Below are 26,452 nucleotides of genomic sequence, written 5' to 3'. Positions count from 1 at the left end.
AGCACCAATCTATTGGTGTGAGATTCCATAAGAGCCGTCTCCAAAGATGTGATCTACAAAAAAGTTTTGGCTGGAGGTTGCACCAATGGGGTCCCTCCGATGCTCAAGTTAGAACTCTCAACAGATGGAACGTGAGAGGTAGAGTAATGAAATACCTTTTTTAGGATCCCCTTTGGGCCTCCTTTAATGGATGGAGAAAGTTGCTTTGGTTGGTAAGTTGGGTGGCACAATCCTGTCTGGCTATGGCACAATTTACGTATAGTGGTAGAACTATTACTCGAGATTCTTGACATATGGCAGTTGTGGTTGCCTTATCAGTCTTGTGACAATTATGTCTGGCTGGCGTTGAATTTCAAATTAGTGTGCTCACTGGCGTCATTGAGCCGAGGACTGATATCGTCATCGGATGGAGAAGTCCAGAGCTGAGATTTGTTCAGTAGTGCAAAGTTGGTCAGCTGGGTGTGATCGACTGAAGACCGTCTTCTAATCGGACTGAGCTAGCCATTCAGATGTGCTGTCGACTCATCAGCCTGGCTTACGAGAATCGACCGACGAGGAGATATCGACGGTCTTGTGCGAGAGATGCCGAATGACAGTCGATGGATTTTCATCTGCTCAAGATGTAAAATACTGATTGAACGAATGTCAAGGACCAGTCGACGTCAAAGCGACAATGGTTATGGCCAACTAGGGGTCGGTGAGGGTCTTGGCAAGCAGGCTTACTAGGTTTGGATATCCTGGGCCCTGGGCTTTTTTATATCATTGGCCCATGCGAAGTTTCCCCCAACCTTAGTCATGTCAACCAAGTTGATCCATCAAAATAAATAACCAACTTGCTCAATTATAAATATTCAAATATCCAATGGTATCAGAAAATTTAACTAAGCACTAAGAGTTCTAATATTTGACTTCTCATCCAACCCATCCAAACTAAGCTTCCAGAGTCTCTGCAAAATATATATATATATATATAGGGGTATGAGTTTTTCCAGCTCAGTAAGAATCACCTTACATCTATATCAGAATAATATATATATTAAAAATATATCAATAAGCATATCAAGATAAAATCATGAAATCTCATAATACATATCTGAAATAACTCAAATGCTAACATAAAAATGCATCAAACACATAATCAAGAAATAGATCATCACATGCCAATAGGTAAGATCTTTTATTCAATATAAGTCTCTTTGATCTTAATACCTGTTTCCTCTTTTCCATAATTTTAATTTGATAATCTTTAATTTTCTAACTTTGGACTAATCAGGATCATGCGATGATCTTTATTCAGATCAAATTTTCATGATCTTTCTTGAATCAAATTCTCATATTCTTTCTCAGATCAAATTTTTCATGATCTTTTTCGAATCATATTCACACGCATAAGCCTATAGGGGCTGTTCCACATGACGATGCTAGTCTAAACTATATCTTTTCTATTCGATCATTATATGTTGATTTTATTAAATTAATTTCAGCTTACAATTTGATCAAGATAAGTAGATTATATCCATATAATCACATCATCAATCACTGATATACATATGTAGTTGACACATAATATACTTATACTGAAAGATCATACAAGAAATAATAGTATATCATACATGATAAATCCATCGTCACGAATCCAACAATACAAACCAATGATACAATCCAATGATAAGAAATAGTATATATAATGGTGATTATATATAGAGATTCTTATCTTAATCAATGATAAACTAAACTCACTAAATTATGATCGGAGAGTTTAGATCTTACTCGATGTCCTCTTATTCGACCGATTACTCTCCTACATTATTCAGTTTAATATTACAAAATAAATCAAAAAATTCAATTAAATACCTAGAACCCTCTATTGGGGTTCATCAGGGTCCGCACCTTAGTCTCACAATTTTTTTTCTTTCCTAATTTCTCATAGTTCATCTAAGAAAAAATAATTAACTAATTAATTAATTAATTAATTAAATTTTTTATTTAATTAATATAGACCAAAGAAGAGAGAGAAGAGCCTTCTCTTTTCCTCTTTCTTCTCTTCAACAGAGGGTTTGCTCCCCATTCTTCCTCTTCCATGCATGGCCATGGAAGATCATGCCGGCTATCCATGATGGTTCCCGATGGTAGTGAAGACACGGCTCCAACGCCGGCACGCAATTGAAGCTGACAAGCTGTCGATTTAATCAAAACATGGCGGCTCCTATTTTCTTCTTGATTTCATCGATCGCCATTGGTAATAATAAAAAATATATATAAATAAAAAATATATTTACTTCTATTGGTTGATTGAATTTTATTGTGAGAGTAAGACATAAAGAATATCGAAACTTAGGATCATAATCACTAAGAATTATGACAAAGTGATATCAAATTTTAAATTTAAAATCACTAAAAACTGTAATATAAAATATCAGCTTTGTCATAATCCCTTATAACCATAATCTAAATTTCAACATTACTGATCCAATAGAACCAAATATATTTTTCATTTACATATCATACATAATCTTTTTATAAATTCAATACTTAAAAATATTTTTTTTTATATAATATATTTTTTTCTTAAGCTACATGCTAAATAACTTTCTTCTGGTACATCTAAAATTATAATAATCAAACAATTAACAGTAAAATTAAAAAAATCATCATAATCTTCTCCCACATCAACTTATCATCTAAATAACGATTAGACAAATATATCTAACAATACAACATATCTCATTTTAAATGCTACTTATTAAAATCTAAAAAATAACTCATCCAATTTTATTATACACATCGTATACCACTTATGCTTAAATTTTATCACAATACTTATTGATCTAAAATTTAAATTTTAAATCCTTTCTACCACTTCTATCGTATCGATCATAATTTTATACTCAAATGCCACTAAAGTCATAATTCCATGTAATCATATCCTAAACTTTAATATTATTTTATCATATCCTTAATAATTATAATTTTAAATTTTAATATCTTATATTATATTTTTTAATGATCTTAAACTTAAAGCTCTGATTAGTGATCATGACTTTAAATTTTAATATTCTTTGTATCCTACTCTCGTAATAAAATCCATCTACCAATTGAAACAAATATATTCTTATCCTAAAGAGATATCCGAGCCGAGTGCCGTGTTCAAGATGTGACAAAAACTAAAATATCTACCTCCTTCAAAATCAGAAGGAATTTTTTTCAGCCAGCTACCCGGCAATTCTGCAAGAAGAGTTATACAGTCCGTTTCAAATACGCATTGACTGCCCCTGCATAGAAATAGTCCATTCATATCTTGATAGTAACATTAAATATATAATACATTCCAATGCTCTCCTCTCTCTTAAAAGACTTCTAAATATACAGCATTTAAATAAACGCCCACAAGGCTTAAAAAGAGGGCCATGAGCAACAATTACAACAACGTAGCAGCCGGCCGATGGTCTTCAGGATTCCACGAGGATCCCTCCTGCCATCACCATAGGGGTAGAGAATTCCCTCATAATGTGTCATCGAATATCGTGGAGAGCACGAGCTCCTGCACAAATTCACTCCTCCTCGCTCTCTCTTCCTGATCTTTCTCAGATAAAGATGGTTCCACTCTGGTGGTACATCAAACGGTTAGTGAAATGAACAAAAAGGGGCCTAAAATAATTACAAAACACAGAGTAACATAATGATATGTGGACTAGGCAATGATGATAATCATATGTTTGCATAAATCAAGGCCATGACAACAAATCCCAAGCAGAAATAAGCAGGCAAAGGTGTGCAGGGCCGTGAAACTACAAACGAATTAAATGTTACTCCAATATAGTCTCTAAATCTAAACGTATTATGAAGTCTGCTGCTGACGAAAAATAGGCCAATATGGCTAAACAAGAAGATCCAACTCTGAATGTTCCAGAAAAGTAGACCATTTTGAAGGGTGAAGAAAGCGCCCAACAGATATCAGATTATCAGAAGAAAATTAGCAATCAAAAACTAAAGACAAGAAAGCACCCTCAGCCTTAGCGCAGCAAACCCCTGTTCAAGAAGCATGCCATCTCAGAACCACTTCATAACAATAACTTGGACACCAACAAGGCAAGATAGATAGATCTCAGCAAAGAAGCTGTTTTACCATAAATTATTCAGTTTGAAGAAAAACAAATTATTAAAATTTTCAAATAGACCAGATTACCCTATCACCTCTTTCTGGGAGCGGGAAGACTCAGCTAAGGTTCCATGTTCCCAGAAATCCTAGTCCCCTATTAGCAAGCAGACAGACATGGAAAACAAATTCATCTTCAACTTAATCATCCCCTACTTCCTAATGGAAGATGCAAAAATTATTTTAAAAATAATAAGGCTAATACAACCAAGCGATGATCCAAGTCACTCTCCCTACAAGCTTATGGACTAAATCATCTGCATGTTTGAATGGGTGAAATCAAAATTTATCTAAAAGAAACTCCAAGCCCCAAAACAAGAATAATCATCTAATTTACCCATGTTCCTTTCAAAACTCTTATGAACACTGTTAGTAAAAGTGCAGCACATGTCATGAAAAATGAGATTGTAATCCGGTTAAGGAAACTACAGATCAGATAATATCTGCCTGGATCCATTTCCATGTCCGAATTTATCCAGACATGGACACAAATTTCACATCTGACTAATATCCAGATCAGTATTTGTGTCTGTCAAAGAGTAATGAATACAGACATGGACACATGAAAAAACCGATCTCTGAGTATCCAATTCCATTTGCAATCTTTTATTGTTTGATAATTGTTTGCAACATTGATTTAGTCTCCTCATATTAACTTTTTCCATATAGCTACGTCTATGATTAGCTACGTCTATGATTTTGTGTACTGCATCATTAACAGTCAGCTTTTTAAGTGTGTAACTTAGAAGAATTATTAGGATCCACTAACATAGTACGTTGTTTGAGTGGGTACAGTTACATCTTTTTTCTTTTTTGCAAGATCACTTTTGTTTTAGAAAGATAATAAAAGTTAGGAAGCTTATATAGTTTAGTTAATAAAACAAAAAGAGACATTATTCTACCCAAGATTAACTAGCCAATAATACTTCCATTAATATCCATACTGTCAATATCAGATTCATATTCGTATCCATTAAAACAAATGTGGATGCAAATTTCAACATCCGATTAATAGTCATATCCATATTCATATTCGCCAAATAAAAATGGATACACATATTGATATTACTGATATTCAATCCATGTTCAGCCCCAGATTCTGTAGATTTAAATGTCAACCAGATATTCAACCATATCTCATTTGCAGTATGCAGATGATCCTGTATGTAAAGATCTTTAACAACACATGAGGATTCAAGATCTTATTTTTATGCCTTGAGTGTTTTGGGGGGAGCTGCTGGTTGACTCATCAAAATCTGAATGGATGAAAAAACTTATGTTTAAACGTATGCCATTATAAGAGGGAGTGGAGGATCCCTTGGACAATTTACCCAGTTAGAGAAGGCATTTAACTTTGCTTCTACATTTTGACTATAAGGTCGAGCATGTGTACAAAGAACCCAACAAAGTGGCAGATTGACTAGCAAATTTTGGCTGGGAGTCGTACAAGGATTCAAAATGGTCAACTGTGAATTATACCGAGCTGACTCAACTGTTGCATTTTCAATATCTCTGGTGTTTACTCACAGAGATGTAAAAAAGTTTTAACCATGGCTAGAGAAAAAAAAAAAAAAAAACTATGACATTTAACGCAAGGGGGAATAACCTGCTAACAAGCATCTCGGTCTTTCGTCCTGCCTTGGTAGACTTGAAAAAAATAATCAGAAATAGAAGCATTCATCAGGTTATGTGGCAGGAGGTTTTAATAAAAAGGGATAAAAAATAGAACTTAAGAATCATAGAAGATGACAAAGCATTTCAGGAAAGTAGCTGTAAAGACTAGCTATCATGACCAAGTATGTGGAAAAGCAGAGTATAGAGTAGGGGAAAAAGTCAGAATGGTAAACTAATTATGATACATCCGCAATTTGTAAAAATTATTTAAGAAGCAAAAAGGAAATGGAATGAGTGTCAACTTTGTAATGGGCAAGTAGAGTAGTAATAACGGTCCAAGACAATTGATATAATAGGAAAATAAGGATGTGGGATAGGTCTCAACTTTATAATGGGCAAGGGGAGGGGACTAATATAAAAGGTCCAGATACAGCTGAATAATTTCTTATGTAGATTACATAAATTGTCTGACCCAAAAACCAAAATCATGAAGTATTGGATGGAAGGGATATAGTGTACAACCAATTGCTTTTTAAAAGAAAAAAAAAAAGAAAAAAAAGACACAACAACAACTTGATATGCGATAAAACATAGGAAGCTACAAGGACTCCTCTTCTATTTGGCCAATAGATTATGGTGGACATAGGATAAAAGGATGACAGAATCTTAACTGCATGCTGAATGATGTCTATTCTAGCCAGTTGAAGAATGGACTATAAAATTTGAGAGTTTAGTTGTGCATCATGTTAGATCTTTTCAGAGGTTTACTATGGACAGGGGGACAATGCTGTGCTGAAATGTGGTGTTAACATCACGCACTTCTCTCTAGATATAATTGTCTGGACAGCCATACGAAAAAAGAATCTTAACTGCAGATGCACTTAATCAAGAGGATTAAATAATGACAATGCTATATGCTAAGTGGTTGAGAACGAGGCCTAATTTGCTCCATTCTGTGTACTTATTATCAATTCCTAACTTGAAAAGTTTAGGATAACTCGCAAATACCCTTTTTGCTCAATATAAGAGCCCATAGGTTTGGACTGTTTGGGGCAATTTCACCACGCAACTGGCAAGATTTCAATGAGAGCAAAACAAGCATCGCCAATAAGGTCAAGGAAGGTAGACTTAAATCTATGCTTCAATGTCTCTTGCTTGTCTGTCAACTGGGGAATCCATCATAAAAAGCTCTGAAGCCAAAGTGATTGGAAACCACCTTAGATTATTTGCAATCCATTTTCCAGAAAATGCTATTAGCCTCAAGGACTATTTTTTCATTTTCTACCATATTTTGATATCTTCAGGCTGCACGAAAGCTTCAAGTCCATTCAATCCCCTACTCACCTTTTAATCACCTCTAACTTCATCCATGTAAAGTGGTACTTTATAAAGAAATATTGTCCATGGTGGTGCCTTTTTGAGTCATATGCTCTCCTTTAAAATAGTTTCCTATCCATTTCTATTGTAGTTGGGCCTCTAAAAGTTGCTTATGTCTGCTTCCTTCAGTATTTCCCTTTAGTGTCTTTCGCTTAATTTACATAATAACCAACTTATGAACAAAATACTTTCCAACAAAATCATAAGTACAAATTAAGCTATGAATGCATGAAACCAGCATAGAAACCATAATTAACACAAAGACCACCTGAAACTGGATAGAAAGAGGAAAATTCCTAATTTAGAGACTACAAAAAGAAGCTAATTATGGGTAGGAAGTTCATCCAACAAGATTTCGCCTTCATAAAACCCATAAACAATGAGCTTTACCCCAATCTAAGGATTTGGTTTTATGAGTCCTACTGTAATTGCTCCTGTTAAGGATATCCTCAACGACACAACTGCTCCAATCCTTTCTTCAGCAATGATTCCACCCAGTTAACTTAGGTCCTCCATTCCCACTTTAAATGTTGGAGACATCTGATCACTTCTTACAAAGGACTTCTCATATCTTTTCATTGAATGCCCATGAAATTTCATTCAATTCTCACATCTTCAACCTCAAACATGAATTCTGATAACAAGTTACTCTTTGTTACATTAACAATCCTCCACCACAATACACAAGATGTCAAAATTATATATTATGACATTTTTCACCAACCTCCATCACCATAAACTTCATATGTATATGTGTCCCCTTTTTCACCATTACAAATTCATATCTTTTTGGATTATATTATATAAAAGCAAATACATAGACTCCTGAATACACAAATGCACTATCATAATCCTCCTCATTTCATAGGATCACTAACTGTAAAGTCTTCCTCTTATGTAGGTAACTGAAACAGCTCAATAGAAAATCATGCCTCCTCAGTTTGTGGAACTACAAAGCAGGTGACTGAGAAATACTAAGCAGAATTTCTGCAGTTGATTCAAATAATAAGTTGATGCCAACTTTTGCATATGGCCCTGTATTGCTATCTGGCCAGTACATACATAGAGTACAAAAGAGGGTACAGTTGCCATCTGAAAGGATAAAAAAAGGGTGTGAAAACACTTTAATCTTGGTACTAAGCATGTAGGTTCAGGCCTTGTACAGGGTGGTTCAAGTTTGTTAGGACCAGCACCTAAGAAACCATCCTGAGGGTGCCGCATTCTGGTTCTAGGCTAGTACAGCCAGGTACGCTTGAGATTTTACAATTGTGGGAGGCATTTTATGTCAACTAGACCTAGGACTTAGTATGTCGAAGTGCTCATTTTTCTTTCAATCATCAATAAAATCTCACTTCAGTAAAAGCTTGGAAGTTACATGAATTGTTAATTGAGATTCTTGAGTAGAATGTAAGAATAAGCTACAAAAATTATACAGACCCAAAACATATCCAAAAGGCTGATATAGTATAAATCTCACAGATCAACATCAATGCAATAACAAATAGGCAAATTAATAACCTATTCCTCACCTTACACACATATAACATAAATATAGATGCCAATGAGAAAACTCCAGACTACAATCTGTAGAAAATAGTTAAAACAACCAGTAGAACTCCTGGGACAGCCAACAACAATTAACAGTACTCCCGGTACAATAAAACAACCACACGAATATTAATATGATTAAATAAAAATAAGAAGTCTATACTAGTTGTCATGAACCCATGACAAATCCAGAGTAAAGAACAAGCAATAGTTAAATTATGCACCATATGCTCAAAACAATATTACAAGATTCTAAGTACATCATTCCAAATGCTGAGGCACAAAGTAAGAGATAGTAACCATAGCTATCAGTGTAAGTGCCCCAAAGCCATCCAGATAATTCCACAATCCCCATGTAACATCGACTAGCAATAGATTTATAATTAAAGTGATAACTAAAAAAATTATGGACCACCTTATCTTATGCCCCTGGAACTCCAAGACAAACCATTATATCTACTATCAGTAAATTTCTCAATTATGTTAATATTGGAGTGATGGCAGTTGACTGGAAAATACAGATGATAAGAGTTAAATTCTGGTTGACAGTTTGAGCCCTTCCTACCCCAAAGCTTCAACAATATCCTCTCAGAAAAATCATAAATCATGCTCTCGATAGTCCAAGCTTTAGAAGTGATAGTGATAGCCCACATCATGTGCTTCCAAAGTTGCCATCCCAAAAATTTGATCCCACTGCCCATGAACTATTGTGCATTACCTTACTTGACAGTTTGATAATCATGCAACCATTTGCTAGTCACATTTAACTTGAATGAGAAGTGATAAAATGGTATTCAACATAGCCAAGAGATTAAATGATGCATTTGAATATTTAGGTCATTAGTGCGTGGTCAGGCAAAATAATGCACCTTAATTGCATACAGATTGTAATCTACGTCAAGGAATAGCATGAGCAATTACAATTTTTCCTTCTATAATATGAAAAATTGCATGACAGTCACATAGTAGAGATAGAGAAGAGCATAAAGGATAATTTGAGGCCATCTTGAATCTTAAATTAAAATACCACAAGATATAATACCGTTTTGCAAAGGTTTATATGCATTTATTGACTCGATACTCCAACTAAAATTATAAAATCAATGATTCTGGTGAATAATATGCAATCTTGTCCTCCTAGATCTTAATTTTTATAATTAGTAAGCAACATCATGCACCATGTACTTATCTGGAATGCCAATTTTCTCTAGTACAAAGTGAGCAATACCTATTGTTGCGGTCATGGATCGAGGGGTCGGATAGCTCGGATGGTTGCCTTATGTCTCCGCACCTGCATACATGAGGTATTATCTGCTTTGGCCTCAGACACTGTCACACGGAGCCTCACGGTTTTGTCCTTTAAAAGATGCCTCACGCAAAGTTATTAAAGACGCACTTGAGGTGCAAGAGGCTCGAGGCAAGGGTCCCTGTGACTCTTACCCCTCAGGCAAGGCGAGGCGAGGTGGCTAAGGCACCGCCTAGGCGCTTGAGGCACGTGCCTGACCTAAGCTCCAAAGGTGCACCTGAGGCGCGCTTCAACCGCTTTAGTCAGAAAGGAAAAAAACAGGACGATAAAGGCTTTTTGGGAAGTCAGATAGACGCAAAGAAGGAAAAAAAAAGAGACACGACAGAAAAAAGGACAGTCATGGTCGCCGATCGAAGACCCACAGCCATCGGAGCACCACCCGAGCTGTCGGAGAAGAGAGCCCACTCGTCGATTGATGCAATTGAGGACCCACGATCGCCGATTGAAGACCCACGCCATTGGAGCACCGCCTCAACCGTCGGAGAAGAAAACCCACTCGTCAATTAACGCAATCGAGGACCCACGATCACCGATCGAAGACCCACAACCGCCAACCGACGACCCCACCCACCGGAGCCCCCACCAAATAGTATGGCTTCACTTTTTTTTTTTGTTTTCTTTCTTTCTCTTCTTTTCTCTTCTCATCGTTCCTTTTTTTGGGTCATCTACAGTAACCTTTTTTGCACTGTTCATCATTTTCTTTTTTTTTTGTTGGCTAAGTCCCTTCTTTTTTTGTCATCTACAGTAACTTTTTTGGGCTTTTTTTTCCGATTTTGTAACACAGCAATACTTTTTTTTGGGTTACATTCTCCCTTTTCTTTTCTTTTTTTTTTTTGGACCTTTTTTTTGAATCACATAACCAACCCACAGTGTATGTAATAAATTTTTTTTTTTGGGGGCTGATTTCGTTATCATTGTTTGGCATCTATTTTAGGAGGTTAAAATGGATTCCAAAAGCCATGGGTCATCTAAAAAAGATCCAACGTAAAAGTATGCACATTTGACTAACCCAACGGGCAAAAATAAAAATGATATTATTTATAATTTTTGTGGAAAAATGACTAAAGGAGGGATTTGTCGGGCAAAACAGCATATAGTTGAGGGTTTCGAAATGCCAGAGGTTGCCAAAAATGTCCACCACATATTTGTGAAGAGATTAAAACTTATATGTTAAGAAAAGAGGAGGAAAAGAAACAAGATAATTTGTTGTCTGATTTTGATAATATGAAAGACTATGGTGTTGATGAAAAAGATGAAATTCAGATGGTTGATCCTTGTAGTAAAAGTGATGGTACAAGTGGAAGTTCTACGGCCAGCAGCAAGGCACCTAGCTCAAAGAAACCAAAAGAAAAGGATCTTATAGATTTGTATTTTACTCTTGATGCAGAAATGATTGTTCATAGTAGAAAAGAAGGCAAAGAAAAGCAATCTGCTATCAATGAAGTTTGCAGAAAAGAATTAAGAGACAAGACTTATAGAGAGTTGGCTAGGTGGGTATGATGCCGGCATTCCATTTAATGTCGTGAATTATCCAAGCTTTGCTATTGCAATTGAAGCAATTGAACAATTTGATCCTGGCGTGAAACCTTCAAGTTATCATGAGGTTAGAATCCCTTTGTTAAAAAAAGAAGTTGAGCATACTAGAGATTTGATAAAGAGCCACCAAGAAAAGTGGGCAAGGGTATGGATGCTTGATTATGTCAGACGATTGGAAGAATGAGATTGCAAAGGACATAATCAACTTTTTAGTGAACTCTCCTAAAAGATCAGTATTCATAAAATCTGTTGATGCTTCTCATAGAAGAGTGAAAATTTCTTATTCAAATTGCTTGATGACATGGTAGAGTAAATTGAAAAAGCAAATATCATTCAAGTGATGACCGACAATGTCTCTAATTATGTAGCTGCAGGTAAAATTCAATTTGAATAAACTTCTCCATCTTTACATTTTAAGAAATTAATTAGTATAATTGTAATTTAATATTCAAATTTCTGAATTTTGAACAGAGAGATTGTTAGAGGCAAAGAAGCCAAATTTATATTGATCACCATGTGCTGCCCATTGTATTGACTTGATGTTGGAGGATATTGCTGAAATTTCAGCAATTAAAAAAACATTGAAGAAGGCAATTTTTTTGAATGGGTACATCTATAGCAAAACTAGCATTGTGAACTTGATGAGGAGTTTCACAGGACAAAGAGAGCTGCTTAGGCCAGCTAAAACTAGATTTGTAACTACCTTCATCACTCTTCAATCAATATATAATCAGAAGAACAACTTGAGAAAGATGTTCAATTCTGAAGAGTGAAACTCCAAACCTTGGGTAAAAGAGTCAACTGCCAAGAGAGCAGTTAGTACTGTTTTGATGCCCACATTTTGAACTACATTGTTTACATCCTTAAGTTGTCTAGCCCTCTTGTTCGTGTCCTTCGATTGGTGGATAGGGAGAAAAAACTTTCTTTGAGATATATCTATGAGGCTATGGATAAGGCAAAAAAAACTATTACCAAGTCTTTCAGTGGTAGAAAAGAGAGATACAAGATCTTTAAAATTATTGATGCTTGGTGGAAATGTCAACTACATCGTCCTTTGCACGCAACTGGCCATTATCTAATCCCTGAGTTCTTTTATAAAAACTCCAATATTGAGCAAAATGAAGAGGTGATGGATGGCCTATACAAGTGTATACGAAGGCTAGTTCCAAATATTGAAATGCAAGATAAGATTACAAATGAGCTGAACAAGTATAGAAATGCTCAAGGCCTTTTTGGAATACCCATGGCAGTTAGGCAAAGAAAGACAAAATCACCAGAAAAATAAATTAGTTTATTTTGCTTTATAGATTTAGTTGTACGCTTGTTTATATTTGTAATTTAAAAGCACTTTGACACTTGTTTAATCAACAGCTGAGTGGTAGGTTGCATATGGATCTTCAACTCCAAACTTGCAAAAGTTTGCAATGAGAGTTTTTAGCCTCACTTGTAGTGCTAGCAGTTGTGAAAGAAATTAAAGTGCGTTTTCACATATAAGCACTAAGTAACTCTATTATTATTATGTGTGATGGTTTTAAGACGTTCTAGATTGGATGTAGTTATATTATCAAATAATTTTATTTATTATTTTATATTTTTATTCTTGCAACTTCATAGCAAAAAGAGGAATAGGCTTGCTCAACAACGCTTGCATGATTTGATATTTGTGAAATACAATAGAGCCTTGAGGCGTCGATATAATAGGCACGATACCGTTGACCCTGTTTCTTTGAAGGACATTGATGATAGTAATGAGTGGTTGATGAGAAGAATGGATGAGAGTTCTGATGATGATGTTGAGTTAGTGTATGATGATGATAATTTCACTTGGGATGCTGTTGCTAGGGTTGCTGGAGTTGATGAGCCTACCTATCGCATAAAAATTAGTGCGAATGCTTCTTCATCAAGAGGGGGGGCTTTATTCTTAAGGCCTAGAGCATCAAGATTAGAACTTGCAGATGAGGATTTAGAGGACTCAGAAGAAGAGCAAGACATAGGAGATCACAAATCTGATGAAGAAGAAGATCTTATTATTGATGATGATGATGAGGACTACTAGGAGATTACATCTATTGCTTATTTATTACAAGATTAGCTAGAACTTTTAACTGAAATTTTAGACTACTTAGTTATATACTTGTGTCAGTGTAATTTTTATTTTGTTATTGTGTGCTTATTATGAACAATATTTTGCTTAAATGTTCGTATGCTATGTGTTTTGTGTTGAAACTTTAATGAGTTTGCATTTTTAATATTAATGATATTTTGATTGTAATTTGAAAATATATAATTTTTATATTATGCATATTTCATCTTATTTTTAATAAATGTGCACCTCGCTTTGCTCAAACGCTTGCGCCTAGGCACCTGGCACCCCTTGCGCCTCGGCTCCTGGCACCCTTTGCGCCTTGCGCCTTTAACAATTTTGGCCTCACGTGGGAGAGAAAGTTTCAATCCATATAAGCCATACTCCCTCTTGACTCATAGCTGATGTGGGACTAAAGATGCCCCCATCTATACCACAACATAACCCCTCCAGTCAAGAGAGAGTATGTATGTGGGGACAGGAGGCATTCCTATAGATGACACCAATGTTGCGGTCATGGATCAAGGGGTCGGATAGCTCGGATGGTTGGCTTATGCCTCCGCGCTCGCATATGTGAGATATTGTCCGCTTTGGCCTCTGATGCTGTCGCAAGGGACCTCACGATTTTGTCCTTTAAAAGGCATCTCACGTGGGAAAGAAGATTCCAATCCATATAAGTCATATTCCCTCTTGACTCATGACCGATGTGGGAATAAAGATGCCCCCACCTATACCACAACACCTATCACATATCTAGAATGCTAATTTAAGTTTCTAAAACTTTTTAAAAGAACATTTTAAACAAATGCAACCTGCTGATCAATTGACGAAGTTGCAAGCATCAATGATATCTCCCATTTCTCAATCATCATGTATGAACAAGATTTTTCAAAGGGAAGATGTGAACATTTAAATTAACATAGCTTAATGCATCATACCTCTCTGCAACTTTTTCATCTGAACTCTTATTAATCATGTTTTCTTCATCCAAAGACTCAGGTTGTACATCTCTTGATGACTCAGCCACAGGTGAAGTGTAGATCAGTGATGACAGAAAGGGATCAGGTGCTGCAGAGGAAGGAGCAGCCACGTAGGATGATCCTCCAAGAAGAGATTGTAGATTGCCTTCCCTTATGTCCCTTCTCAACAAAGATAGCATCGAATGGGACCCAGATGGACCTCTGCGGAATCTCCTCCTACGTTGCATGTAAGTTTCTCTTAAGGAATTCAGTTGAATCGCTGAATTTATTTAAACACGAATCATGACCATTTTGTAGAATATACAAATAAACAGTAGACTCTTCTAAAAATTCAACTTCTTAAGCAGAATAGCAATAGCTTAAACTTCAAGACAGATGACAGTCACTCATAAAGGCAAAAGGATATTCTAAAGAAATTTCCATGCTGCGTCGTTATGTGCCCAACCAAGTCCAAACCAACCCTAGCTGCACATACAGGGCATACCTGCAGAAGATAATCCATCCCAACTAGAAGAATTAATAATGATTTTTCAACATATAGCTTACATGATATGAATCATAGAATTGTGATATTGCATGCTAGGTACTGATAGCTTTTCATATGCATTCAAGAAAACCTTAAAGAACTTCTGCACACCAAAAACACCACTTCTTTTGTGCTGATATACTTTAAAAGAAAAAAAAAATCGAACAAATTAAAGCTGAAAACATCTACAGTGTATTTCACATACATGGTACAATATACCATCCTCTTGTACTTAAAAATATTTATCTATAGTTCTATGTATGGAAAAAAAAAAAAAAGAAAGAAGAAATCCCTCTTACGCCATGTGGACATAGTTATAATGAAATGTGAACATGTGCTTCACTTTGATACAAGTAATGATAGATTCATGGATTTCTGTTTACACTTTGATACAAGATCATAATATAGCTTTATCTAGTCAGATGGTATTCCACCTTACTTTGACAAAGATGTGGGGCTGATGGGAGGCGGAGGGCACTTTACCCTTTACCCCCTTATAAATTCTAAAGTGTACCAGATATATATCTACAGATTCACGTCTGATCCAGCTCTTCACATGGCCATCTGATCTGAAAATTTTCCAAACATGATCTATGAGTATTGATAATTTCCACAGATATGCCAACCTAACCTTTTAGGATCCCTTTGTAAGACCACTTTAGCACCAAGGTAACCCCTCTAGGAATAAATTTATAACATTCCTATATGGCAGAGGCAAATCATATTTAGCATAAATTAAGTTGGAGGGACCAAGATCTCTGGTACAACATTTTTGGAGTTGTCACTTGAAGAACTTTGCTCTAGTTATTCTTTAGTTCTTCTGCTTATTCATCTAAAATAAAGTAGCCCCTACTGAATCCATGGAATATCAGACTTCTGATAGCCCTATCAAAGCAAATCCAAAAGAACTAAAAGCAATTTTATGGAGGTATCAGGTTGCATTATTTTTTTACACCTTCCTACAGCTTTTGTGGAAGAGGAATGAAGAACCCACAAGCATTTCTTCTACAAATGGAATTACAGAGTTCTAAAAGAAGAAAAATAATTAACATTGCAGTACCAGGATAAAGCAGCATGGCATATGAAAGAAAATGAATTTAAAGGAGAAAAGAATAAAAGCATATTCTGTTTTAACCCCTTTCCTCAGACTCTTTTTGTGTTGTTTAGTCTTATTGTTAACCTCTTAGTAAATTTCATTCAGATTCTTCAGGTTGCACATGTTTGTGACAAAGAAGAAGATTCACTCATCTGCTTGTATTCATCCAAGCACGCTTTCCTTCTTGTAAATTCATTCTAAAAATAATCACTTTTGCAGATATTAGTATGATCTATTTCTCAATTTATGTTTTGGATACCTTTTCTTTTTATTTCTTTTTTCCAAAAAAAAAAGCTTCTTCTAATTGACAACTGATGCCAATAAGGCTGTTGGTGGGTATATATCCACGAATGACCATTTGTAGTGCTCAAATACTAAGAAACTCCTGAAAGGCATCATGCTCCACCGGAACTCTGTGCAGTGGACCTAAATTGCACCCTTTTTCTATTTACTTATTATTGTTTCTCATGCTTATTATTTTTAATTGCTTAAGTTGACTTTCAAAGGTAAACTAAATTATTTAGTTAGCTCCTGAAAATTTTTTCAATTAGAAAGCTTGCATAAATGACTGCACCCCCTTGAACAAAATTGCTGAATATGCCACAAGGTTGATATTTGTAATCAACAAGATCCTGTGGCACAGTGAAAACACTTACACTCTCAAAACTCCTTAGAATCAAAATGTATCTTCTTCAGCTGTTAAATGATTAAGCCCACTTAGAATGCCTGATGGAGGCAAAATGGATGGATGAGCAGTCATCACTTTGATATAAGTGACTAATGACATGAAAAATCTACAAGCAAAGGAGCCAAAACTTATTACAGATCCATCACCACACAATGGCACTCAATATTGTCCAAAAGGCAATGTCTTGATACACACATTTCAAACATTCCCAGCAACTTCAATTCTAATTCTAAAATAACATACTGACTAGGAAATTGTTTGTATCTAGTTGTTAACACCCACTTCAGATAAAAAAAATATATAGGTATTCAAAAATGGGAAAGAGAGGATTCTTGAATAAAAATCACAGTTTTGTAGTGACCATTTAAAGAACGAGCAAATTAAATGTGTGCATATCTAATACAAAACTCTAAAAACAGGAAGGAAAAGATACACGCTAAAAAGCTCCAATGTCAGATTAAAATCTAGGAGAATTCCCCGTAGGCAGGTAAACTTCAATAGCAGATGAAGCTATAAAAATCATGCATTTCCCCCACTCATAAATTTCACTAAACAGAAAGTGAAGAAAACACCAAAAATGTTCGAACTTTAACTAAGTAAGATAATGAAAAACCTTTGAGAAAAGTTATATCCACGATCAGAAAATAAAAACACTTAAAACCTAAAAATTTCCAAAAGCAAATAACCACCTCACCCTAAAAAAGCATTTTTATTGAACAACTACAGGAAAAAAACCACAAAGCTCATCCTTTTCAAGATCGGATAGTTGAAGACCGCTAAAATACAGATTCAGAGAACTGGATAGGAAGTAATACCCCGTTTTTCGCCTCCACGGGGTGCTCATCATCGATGTGGCAGCAAAGCCCGACGATATCGAAATCCTCGGAGCAAAACGGGCAGGGGAACTCCGCCCTGTAGTCATCATCACCGCCATCAACCTCCTCAAACCCAAGGTACAGATCTGGTGACCAAATGCCTCATCAAAACCCACCCCAAAAGACCCAAAAAGACCAAGAATCAAAGCCCACAAATGGAATCAGGATCTCGAGGCCTCACCGTATCGCGATTGGAGAGCGGACTGGTGGCGCCTCGAAGCGGCGGACGAAAAGCGGTTCCAAGAATCGGCCTCCATGGCTTCCTCCTTTTTTCCTACCGAAGCTTGGTTGCGATGACGCAATTCCTCCCCGAAATCCCCAACCCAAGACCCCGGCCAGTGACTGACAACCCTAGAAATAGTTTTTGGAAAGAAAATTTATGAAAACTGAGCGCATATAGAGACACGGAGTGCCGATAACTCTTTCTGCGAAAGCGCTCCTACCGACCGACCCCGGCTGATTAGAACTCATGGAGCACTACAAATCGGACACGACTTTTGGTCAGAATAACGAAAATGTCCTTTACCCAAGGGCCCGGTTAAACATGCGGTCGCTGGATTTTTTTATGCTGTTTGCTGTTTTTAGCGGGGCATCCGATCTCGTAGGCTGGTGTTTTTCTGTTTTTAGTCAAGGAAATCACGCGGACCGCAAGTTCCTCTTACCATGACCCGCTGCACGTGGAGTGTTGGCGCGGTTATTGAGACGATCAGCCTCGGCACTTGGAGCCAGAACCTACAATCTGTTGAGGATCAGCTGTCTATCGCAACAGCAACCATCCTTCTCCACTGACGTGTGACCTTTTAGGCCCCAAGATAGCTACCATCTCCGCATCACATTGGCGTGAGAAATGAGGTACCTGCTTTACGGGGTGGACGTGGTCGATTGTCCTGTGGTGGCGGGAGGCTTAGCTGTAACGACAGTACCAATCTAACTATTGCTTGCTCAGGTGGGTCCCGGGCATAAGGTTGGAGCGTGTCCTCTTCTGATTGGGTGTTCTCATGTTCCTTTTTCAGAAACATTACGCGGGTTGAATTTTTCGCACGTGTCTGAGACGAGGGGCAGGAAGAGTGCGCGGCCAGGAAGGCCGCCACGCAAAGCAAATGAAGACGCGTAGGTGTCAGATGGTGGTGCGTTGATTAGAGTTTCTCGTGGTGTTCATTGTGTAATTGTGTCAGACCCCACTAATAAAAGCCATCGAACGCAAAGCGCAGAGCGGAATGGTTCTCTTGCAGCCTCGACAAGCGTCGGAAGGAATTGGGGCCAGGCGGGAGTGGAGTTGTTAGGACAATTACCTTCATTACTTTTCGTCGATGATAGGTAACGAGGCCCAAGCGTCGCGCCCCAACGTCTCCAGAAGTCACCAGATTTCATGCTTCTCGCTGTCTTCTATGTCCCGTGCTGCCAACTGAGCCCATACAGAGTTGATTAGGGTGCCCAAAAGCGTTTGTTGACTCAAACCCACCTAAATTCCACTGTTTTCATGGGTTATGCTTACGTTAGCACGAAGTGCACAAAAGAACTTAGAATGCACACGTGGCTAACAGCGAGAGATCGTGATTAGTGGGCTCTATAATAACTAAAATTGGCAAAATATAATCCGATCCATCAATTCGATTTATATTCGATCCACCATAAATAGGTTTGGATTTAGATTAAACAGATTTGGATCATAAATAGATCAATCCGTTTAATCCGTTTAACCTATTTTTGATCTATTTAATCCGACTTTTTTAACCTGTTTAATCCATTTAAAACCCGTTTAACCTGTTTAAAATATGTTCAATCTGTTTCTGACCCATTTAACTCGATATTTAATCCGTTTAATCCATTTAATCCATTTAATCTAATTTGATCTATTTAATAAATGAGTTAAACGGATCAGATCGGATTATCTGTTTAATAAACAGATCGGATTCAGATTTGAATTTTTGATCCGTTTAATAAGCAGATCGAATTTGAATTGATGATTTTCTGATCAGATCCGTTTATGATTCGATTGCCATCCCTAACAACAACGTAGTTATGTAGCCTATTGCCCGAGTGCTTTTATTATTTTTTTTTTTTTGAAGAAAAAAAAAAACCCACACCACCCAACGTAGAAGCTTCCCAGGGGAGGCGGGATATGTTTTGATCTTGCATGTTGGCCTGTCTTTTTATAATCACAATACTTCTAGTCAGTCTCAAACAATTGAAACAATTCATAGCCTACCATAGAGCCATCCGAGAATCCAGATGTTCCAAACAATATAAAGAAGAACGAGTTCCGGACATTCACAAGAGATGCCATGTCAATATCAATACATATTTTTTATATTTTATATTTTTCAGCTACTTTTTAGGCACTTGGGTCGTTGGCTTCGGTCAGATAGAACCGATGGATACATCTTTTGCAAATAAATAATATACATGCAAACAAGGATTTCGGCGACATTTGATCTCCTATTGCTGGTTTTGTATCTTAAAACATTTCAATTGTCTGGATTAAAATATTTTTGCCACATGAAATTCTAATTCTTTGTATCTGGTCCTAATTCTTTTTATATGACTTTACCTTAAAAGCGTTTCACCCAAAATGTCCACAATCCTCCGCCTGTCAAGATGTTCAAGCTGGAGCGAAAGGTGTCAACAACTAAGGATATGCTTTACCAACCTATATCATCTCAGTTATGTCATCAATCCATTCTCTGGATAAGAATTCTTTGGACATGCATAAGGGCCAATTGGCCCATCATACTACCATTATCGGCATAATGGTCAAATTATATTCGTAATTTGACCCTTAATAGTTATCAGTCATCAGTCTTCAAATATTTTTTTTAAGATTCAAATGATCATATCAACTCTTAATAGAATCTCTTGTTTTAAAAACAATATAATAAAAGGATGCTGCTACTTTTTTACCATTCGGTTATATTAACTTCATCATAACCGCCGAAATTGGTCAAACACAGATATTCATATTTTGATTCCAAGAAAATCATAGTCAACGAGCGCACTAGGCTATTAACGTTCGTTATTTCCGTTATATCATATATATGGGTCATAAATGTCACCCTTCTAAGTTGCAATACGAGAACCAATCCCTGGAATGGCTTACCCTATCGCATGCACCTACTAGAACTAAACTACGTATAAAGCAGTATAAGAGAATACTACTGCCGTACCAGCGTTCCGCGAGAGCTCCAAAAGAGAGAGAACTGAGAATGAAGAGAAAGCACTGTTTGATGGAATCATTGGAGACGGAGCCATGGGGACCGAAATGGCTAGGCGTCACGGTGGCTAGGGAGGGCGTGGCGGAAGTGGCAGCGGTGGCCGTAAGGACAGTCACCTCCGGAGGCCAGCATGCGGCAGAGCTGGGTCTTGTAGCGGGGGTGTCGGATCACCGGCCTCAGCTCCTGGATCCCGTGCGCGAACTGGCACCGCTCCCCGTACGGGCACCACCCCTTCTCCACCCACTTGTTGCACAGCTCCGTCTTTGCCATCCCCTGGCTATAGGCCTCCACCTCCACCTCCCCGTCTCCCTCCTCTCCCTGAATCACCCGAACCCGACGATCAGGTATTCAAGAATAGCGGGAAATGACACGTGGCAAGATCAAATGGGCTGCTACTAACCTTTAGCGCCGCAGACGCCGGGAGACGGAGGCGGTGGGGTCGCCTCGCCTCAACGTCCCCGCCCGCCGGTGGTTGCTTCACAGCCAAGAACCCACGCGATCGGATAGAGATGCTCTTTGGCAGACCGCCACGTGTCCCGCCCTTTCCGCCTCCGCCGTCCGATCCCCCCGGCGGCGCCGGATCCGGATCAGGATCCTCCGTCGCGGTCTCTCCTCCGACGATCTTTTGCTTCCCCTGTGCCTCCGGAGGCACGGATTCACGGCCGGCCGCAGTAGCAGCGGCGGCGGCGGAGGCCTCCATCTCCTCGAGGAGGAAGGTGAGGTGGAGGTGGTCGGCGTTGAGCTGGAGGTTGTCATGTCGGAGGACGTCGAGGTCGGAGAGAGCGGCCTGGAGCTGGCGAAAGCAGTCGTTGTAGCGGTTGACCATCTGCTGCAGCTCCCGGAGGATCTGGTGCTTCTGTATCTCGAACCGGTCGCCGGAGATCCAGCCGGCCGACTCCCCCGTCGATTCGTCGCCGTCCTCGAAGGAGCAGCACGAGGTGTGCGTCCCCGCCACCGAGTTCTGGGATGCCGGTAGTGTGATCTCTCCCTCCATTTCTACTGCCACGAATCCTTCCGATCTCACGTTTCGTCACGAAATTCCTCGGAATAAGAAGAAAATTGAAAACAATAGGGATGAATTCAAGAACCGACACTCGGGTTTCTCCGAATTCGAGATGCGATTTTGAAGGCCGAATCCCTTTTGTTTGTAAGAATTTGGGGGCACATTGAGGAACCGGAGAAGAACTAGTAGATCGTGAGAGAATCTTAGTAACGGAGGAGTTCAAATCGATCGTAATGGGAGATGGGTTTGGAAGAAGCTTACCTTTGAGGCGGTGGAGCTCCTTCGAATCGGAGACCGCCGCGAGTAGGAGCCTGGGTCAGGGAGCTGATAGGAAATGGAGGGAAGAAAGCGAGGATGTAAATGGACCAGAAAGACTTTTCTGCCCTTGAACTTTGAAACAATGGCAGATCAACCATTTCGCAGGAATTGGAGCGAAAATGTAATAATCAAATTAACATATTCTTAATCACCAAAAAAAATGAAAAAAATCCATATCATAGCCATGCATGCCCAAGTTCAGTGGAAACAATGAAAAATGCATGCTCAAATTCCAATGAGGTCACAACTCAGCAATGAACATTTTGGTATTTCCCAATAAAAGGTTTAGAACACTCAATTATGTGAAAATTTCGGAAGAGATCGTCACGGTGATTCACTCCAAAAGATGATAAGATAAATATATTATGAACTTTATTCAGAATTAAGCAGTGCAATATAAATTAAAGATGATGCCGGAAAGAATGGACACTGCTATACAATAATGCTTAATGATCATTGCTTGATGAGAATGAGATTGTTGGCTTTTACATCCAATCTTAAGTTAAAGAATATCTGAAGCCCGGAAAGCTCTACACATTAGCTCCGGAACAGTCAGTTTCAGATCAAAAGTAATTCGCTGGAGTACATAGCATAATGTGGTCACATCCTGCATTGCTCTGTGTGCAGTCCCAAATATAGGGATGTGATAGTGCTCACGAAGTGCCTTCAATAAGAAGGATGTAAGCTTTGATCCTGCAACAGAAATAGAAATGGCAAAGTTTAGCTTGCTTCAGCTGATGATGGCATGCATCATGGAGAATACCTTGGAGGAAGTCAGAGACAGTGACTGTGCGGAGCAACTGAACTCAACCGGTTTAATTGTCATGCATAACCACCAGGCTTTGCCACATATTATTGCTCAACTGGAAGTCTCATAAGTTAAACCATGATTTTTCAGCTCTAAATTCATATAATCCTATGTCAGAATTAGGTTTAGATTTGGAAAATTAAGTTACTTTTAAGATCAACTGATTGAGTTCAACCCTACCCAGGAGTCATATATCTGATTAGCATGAGGCCAAACAATAATTGACATCAAGGTAATTCATTTCACCTTCTGTCGCCTGAATCCAGTCAAATCGCTGCTCAAAATTTGTAGTTTGTGCTGGCTTCTGTTTCCTTCTCTTTCTCAGCTCCCCTATTGTCAGGCAATTGTTCTCTAAAAACAAATCAAAAAAATAATCTTGGCACTATAAGGGGCCAGAAGAGATGACTGGACTGAGTACTACAGTAACACAATCATAAGATGTTCCCACAGCAGAAAGTGCAACTTGATCAAAGCTTCAAAAAGATTAAATGCAGATCTGGTTTTCTTGCCTTCATACCCGAAAGCACTTTGTGGATCCATAAGACTATCTGGTTTGTGGGAGTTAGAATAGTGATCCCAGGCCTGAACAATTCTATATTTCTAGTTGAGATTACTTGTGTAAATGAGAAAGTTAAATGAAGAAAACTGATTGCCATTGATTTCTCTTTCTTACGCTTATGTAGTATAATGAAGATAAATTATAAGAACTGGAGAAACCTAGTTAAGTAAGAGAAACTACATTAATCAGACACTACGATGTCTCCAAGTGGTTAAGGCAGTTTTGATAAATATCTCTTATGCAATATAGAATATTACTTAATGAGTACGGGAAAGACCTAGTTAAATAAGAGCAAGTACATAAATCAAATATTGCGATATCTCTATACGATCAAGGCAGATTTAAACATAAATTCAGAAAAATGGGCTTCTCAAGAAGCCATACAATTTGTAGCAAAGCAAAAAAAACAGAGAGATAAGGCTTGATAGTGATGGTTATTATGTTTAGTTCGCCAATCAGAGTCATTTTTTAGTTCCTGATAATTGCATCACTGAAATGTTTAGGGAATATAACTTTTGCCATTGCTGCTCCCTTTGCATGTTCATCAGTTGCTTTTAAAGACTACCACAAAAACCAGCATAATTCATCTAACCTAGAATAACTAAGACAACCAAGCAGTACTTTGATATTAAAATTGTCACAAGAAAAAAAAGGGTAGAATACAAGAAACAGCTACCTACCATCTGACTTACCTAACTGGCGTGCAAGAGGAAGTGTGTCCACGAACAGCCAATCTGCAGGAACTTCCTCAGAGCAATGTTGGAATTCCTTGATAAGAAAAGGTACATCGAACCGGCGTCCATCATGAGAAACCCATATTACTGGTTTGCCAGACATTTGGCGGCTCCTAACATATTGAATGATGATTGGAGCCAGTTCCTTAAACCTGTTGTAAAATCATCAAGGTTAGGTTAAGGAACTATAACCAAGTACAATAGCAACCTAGACATGAGAACATCTTGATTAACCAAAATGTGTACATGTAAAGAAATTTAAAAAACTTAAAAAATAATAATAATAAGTATAAGCTTGCTCATGCTGGATGAAACTCCAGGGTCAATACCATTTGCAACAAAGCAACTGCAAGAATAAAAGGTCTCAGATCATACACAGTATCCAAACAGTGGGGTAAATTAGGGGCTGTCCACCAATTCTCAACTCTTCTTTTTTTCCATCACAAAATTTCCTTTTCACAGATTCAAAATTTACAAACAATTTATTTTCTAATGTTACATGTGGTAAGCAGACCATATTTATCAACATAAACCTTAAATCAGATGCAAAGGGCAGCTCCAATTTATTTTCTAATGTTACATGTGGTAAGCAGACCATATTTATCAACATAAACCTTAAATCAGATGCAAAGGGCAGCTCTCTCTCTCTCTCTCAGAGAATAGAACCAGATATTTTGATTTCAACATCAACAAAAAAAAAAAGTAGTCTGTGATTCAAATAAACTGCAGTTTAAAAGCCTTTGTCAATGGATGGTCATGGTAGTAGACAGTTGACAAAGTCTTCAGCTATTTATATTTAAATTTATTAATAGCCCAACTTAGGAGATCAAACAACAAATACAAGGGACCATGTAATGAGGCTTGTATCCTCCATGATGAACCATGAAGATTAGGAGAAGAAAAGAAAGCTAGAAATTCAATATGCAGAAGAACCATACCTTGGGACATCAGGCCTGTTGACCATGTAACTGCTAATGCCATGAACATCTGTGTTTGGTACATACTTGACAGGATTTACAAGGGTTTGGAATGTACTATCCTTGCCTTCTATGAGATCACAAATTGCAAACTCGATAATTCTTTCATACTGACGACTGAATCCTGTAGTCTCAATATCAAACACAAGGATAGTTGCAGGCCGGTCAATGATGACTTTGTTGTCAGAAATCTTTTCTTGGGGATCAGAACACTGAATTGCTTTAAATTCATAAAGGTGAGATTGGTTTGCATTTGTATTTGTTGATGATTTAACTGTTCCATCATAAAATTTCAGACTAATGCTGCATGGTTTACTGCTCTGTGATTTCCAATTCCTTCTAATCTTGTTGTGAAAAAACGTAGGTTGCATCTTCTAGCATCAAGAATCTTTCCAGGAATAATTTCAGTATGAAATCTGAGCAACTTAAAACAACAATTGCTTGCAAGACTGTTCCTTAATTTAGAAATGTTTCCCAACAAGATAGCAGCAAAGGACATTTTGTGAAGACAGGGGAACCAGCATCAAGAATCACGTGTCGCAGAATCTCATATGAAACTTGCACTCATCTGGGCTTTTACAAACTAAAAAGGCACAAAGATCATTACAGACCATAAATTTTGCATCAAGGTCATAGGCTTTGATCCTGAAAATGCAAACATAAACAGATTAATGTTAATTTCTGAACCGAGATTTATCATAGAAAATCTGGCATTAGATACAGAATCCAAAACTTATCCACGGAATTAGGATCTTCTTATGGTTTCTATTGATTTTCTATCACAAATCAACCCATGACTATTACTTCTTGGATCCAATACTGTATTATAATTTTTTTTTCAGCATTTGGATTTGCATCTTCACATATAAGTTGAACAAAGTTATCAACTATGCATACACAAAAAGGATCCTAATTTACAACCATGAAAACTATCTACTGTTTCTGCACGCAGAGGAACTTGTAAGTTATAGCATTTGAAAGCATCAAAACTTTTCATGCCAGCTTAGAAAGATCACTAGATTCATATCAATCCAATTATGCCATTGTGAAAATATA

The 26,452-nt window shown here is 37.6% G+C and overlaps 2 protein-coding genes and 1 pseudogene across 2 annotated transcripts; all 3 read right to left on the bottom strand.

Annotated features, from left to right (window-relative positions):
• Positions 1–3,273: 3,273 nt before the first annotated feature.
• LOC105057420 (protein DEHYDRATION-INDUCED 19 homolog 2) lies at positions 3,274–18,196 on the bottom strand. The gene is made up of 5 exons (XM_010940023.4): positions 17,967–18,196; positions 17,726–17,871; positions 15,007–15,084; positions 14,559–14,827; positions 3,274–3,605 (listed from the first exon to the last, which is right to left on the bottom strand). The coding sequence occupies exons 1-5, from the start codon at positions 18,040–18,042 to the stop codon at positions 3,503–3,505; spliced, it is 672 nt and encodes a 223-aa protein (XP_010938325.1). The 5' UTR covers positions 18,043–18,196; the 3' UTR covers positions 3,274–3,502.
• A 2,569-nt stretch (positions 18,197–20,765) lies between these two features.
• Positions 20,766–22,354, bottom strand: LOC105057421 (putative zinc finger CCCH domain-containing protein 21). Its single transcript, XM_010940024.3, has 3 exons — positions 22,262–22,354; positions 21,398–22,182; positions 20,766–21,315 (listed from the first exon to the last, which is right to left on the bottom strand). The coding sequence occupies exons 2-3, from the start codon at positions 21,989–21,991 to the stop codon at positions 21,049–21,051; spliced, it is 861 nt and encodes a 286-aa protein (XP_010938326.1). The 5' UTR covers positions 21,992–22,182; positions 22,262–22,354; the 3' UTR covers positions 20,766–21,048.
• Positions 22,355–22,543: 189 nt separating this feature from the next.
• Positions 22,544–26,452, bottom strand: part of LOC105057422 (exonuclease DPD1, chloroplastic/mitochondrial-like) — a 4,472-nt pseudogene continuing 563 nt past the window's right edge.

The sequence above is a fragment of the Elaeis guineensis genome, chromosome 14, assembly GCF_000442705.2.
Source record: "Elaeis guineensis isolate ETL-2024a chromosome 14, EG11, whole genome shotgun sequence".
Taxonomy (NCBI): domain Eukaryota; kingdom Viridiplantae; phylum Streptophyta; class Magnoliopsida; order Arecales; family Arecaceae; genus Elaeis; species Elaeis guineensis.
The sequence above is the reverse complement of the archived record's forward strand: the minus strand, read 5'-3'. Positions and strand labels throughout refer to the sequence as shown.

Excerpts from the sequence above, each read along its gene's own strand:
- LOC105057420 (XM_010940023.4), bottom strand. The coding sequence starts at position 18,042 with ATGGAGGCCGATTCTTGGAACCGCTTTTCGTCCGCCGCTTCGAGGCGC. Across the intron at positions 17,872-17,966 it reads CGCTCTCCAATCGCGATACG|ATCTGTACCTTGGGTTTGAG; the intron begins GTGAGGCCTCGA and ends TTTGGTCACCAG. Across the intron at positions 14,828-15,006 it reads AGCATGGAAATTTCTTTAGA|ATGCAACGTAGGAGGAGATT; the intron begins ATATCCTTTTGC and ends AGAGAAACTTAC.
- LOC105057421 (XM_010940024.3), bottom strand. The coding sequence starts at position 21,991 with ATGGAGGGAGAGATCACACTACCGGCATCCCAGAACTCGGTGGCGGGG. Across the intron at positions 21,316-21,397 it reads CGGCGTCTGCGGCGCTAAAG|GGAGAGGAGGGAGACGGGGA; the intron begins GTTAGTAGCAGC and ends CGGGTGATTCAG.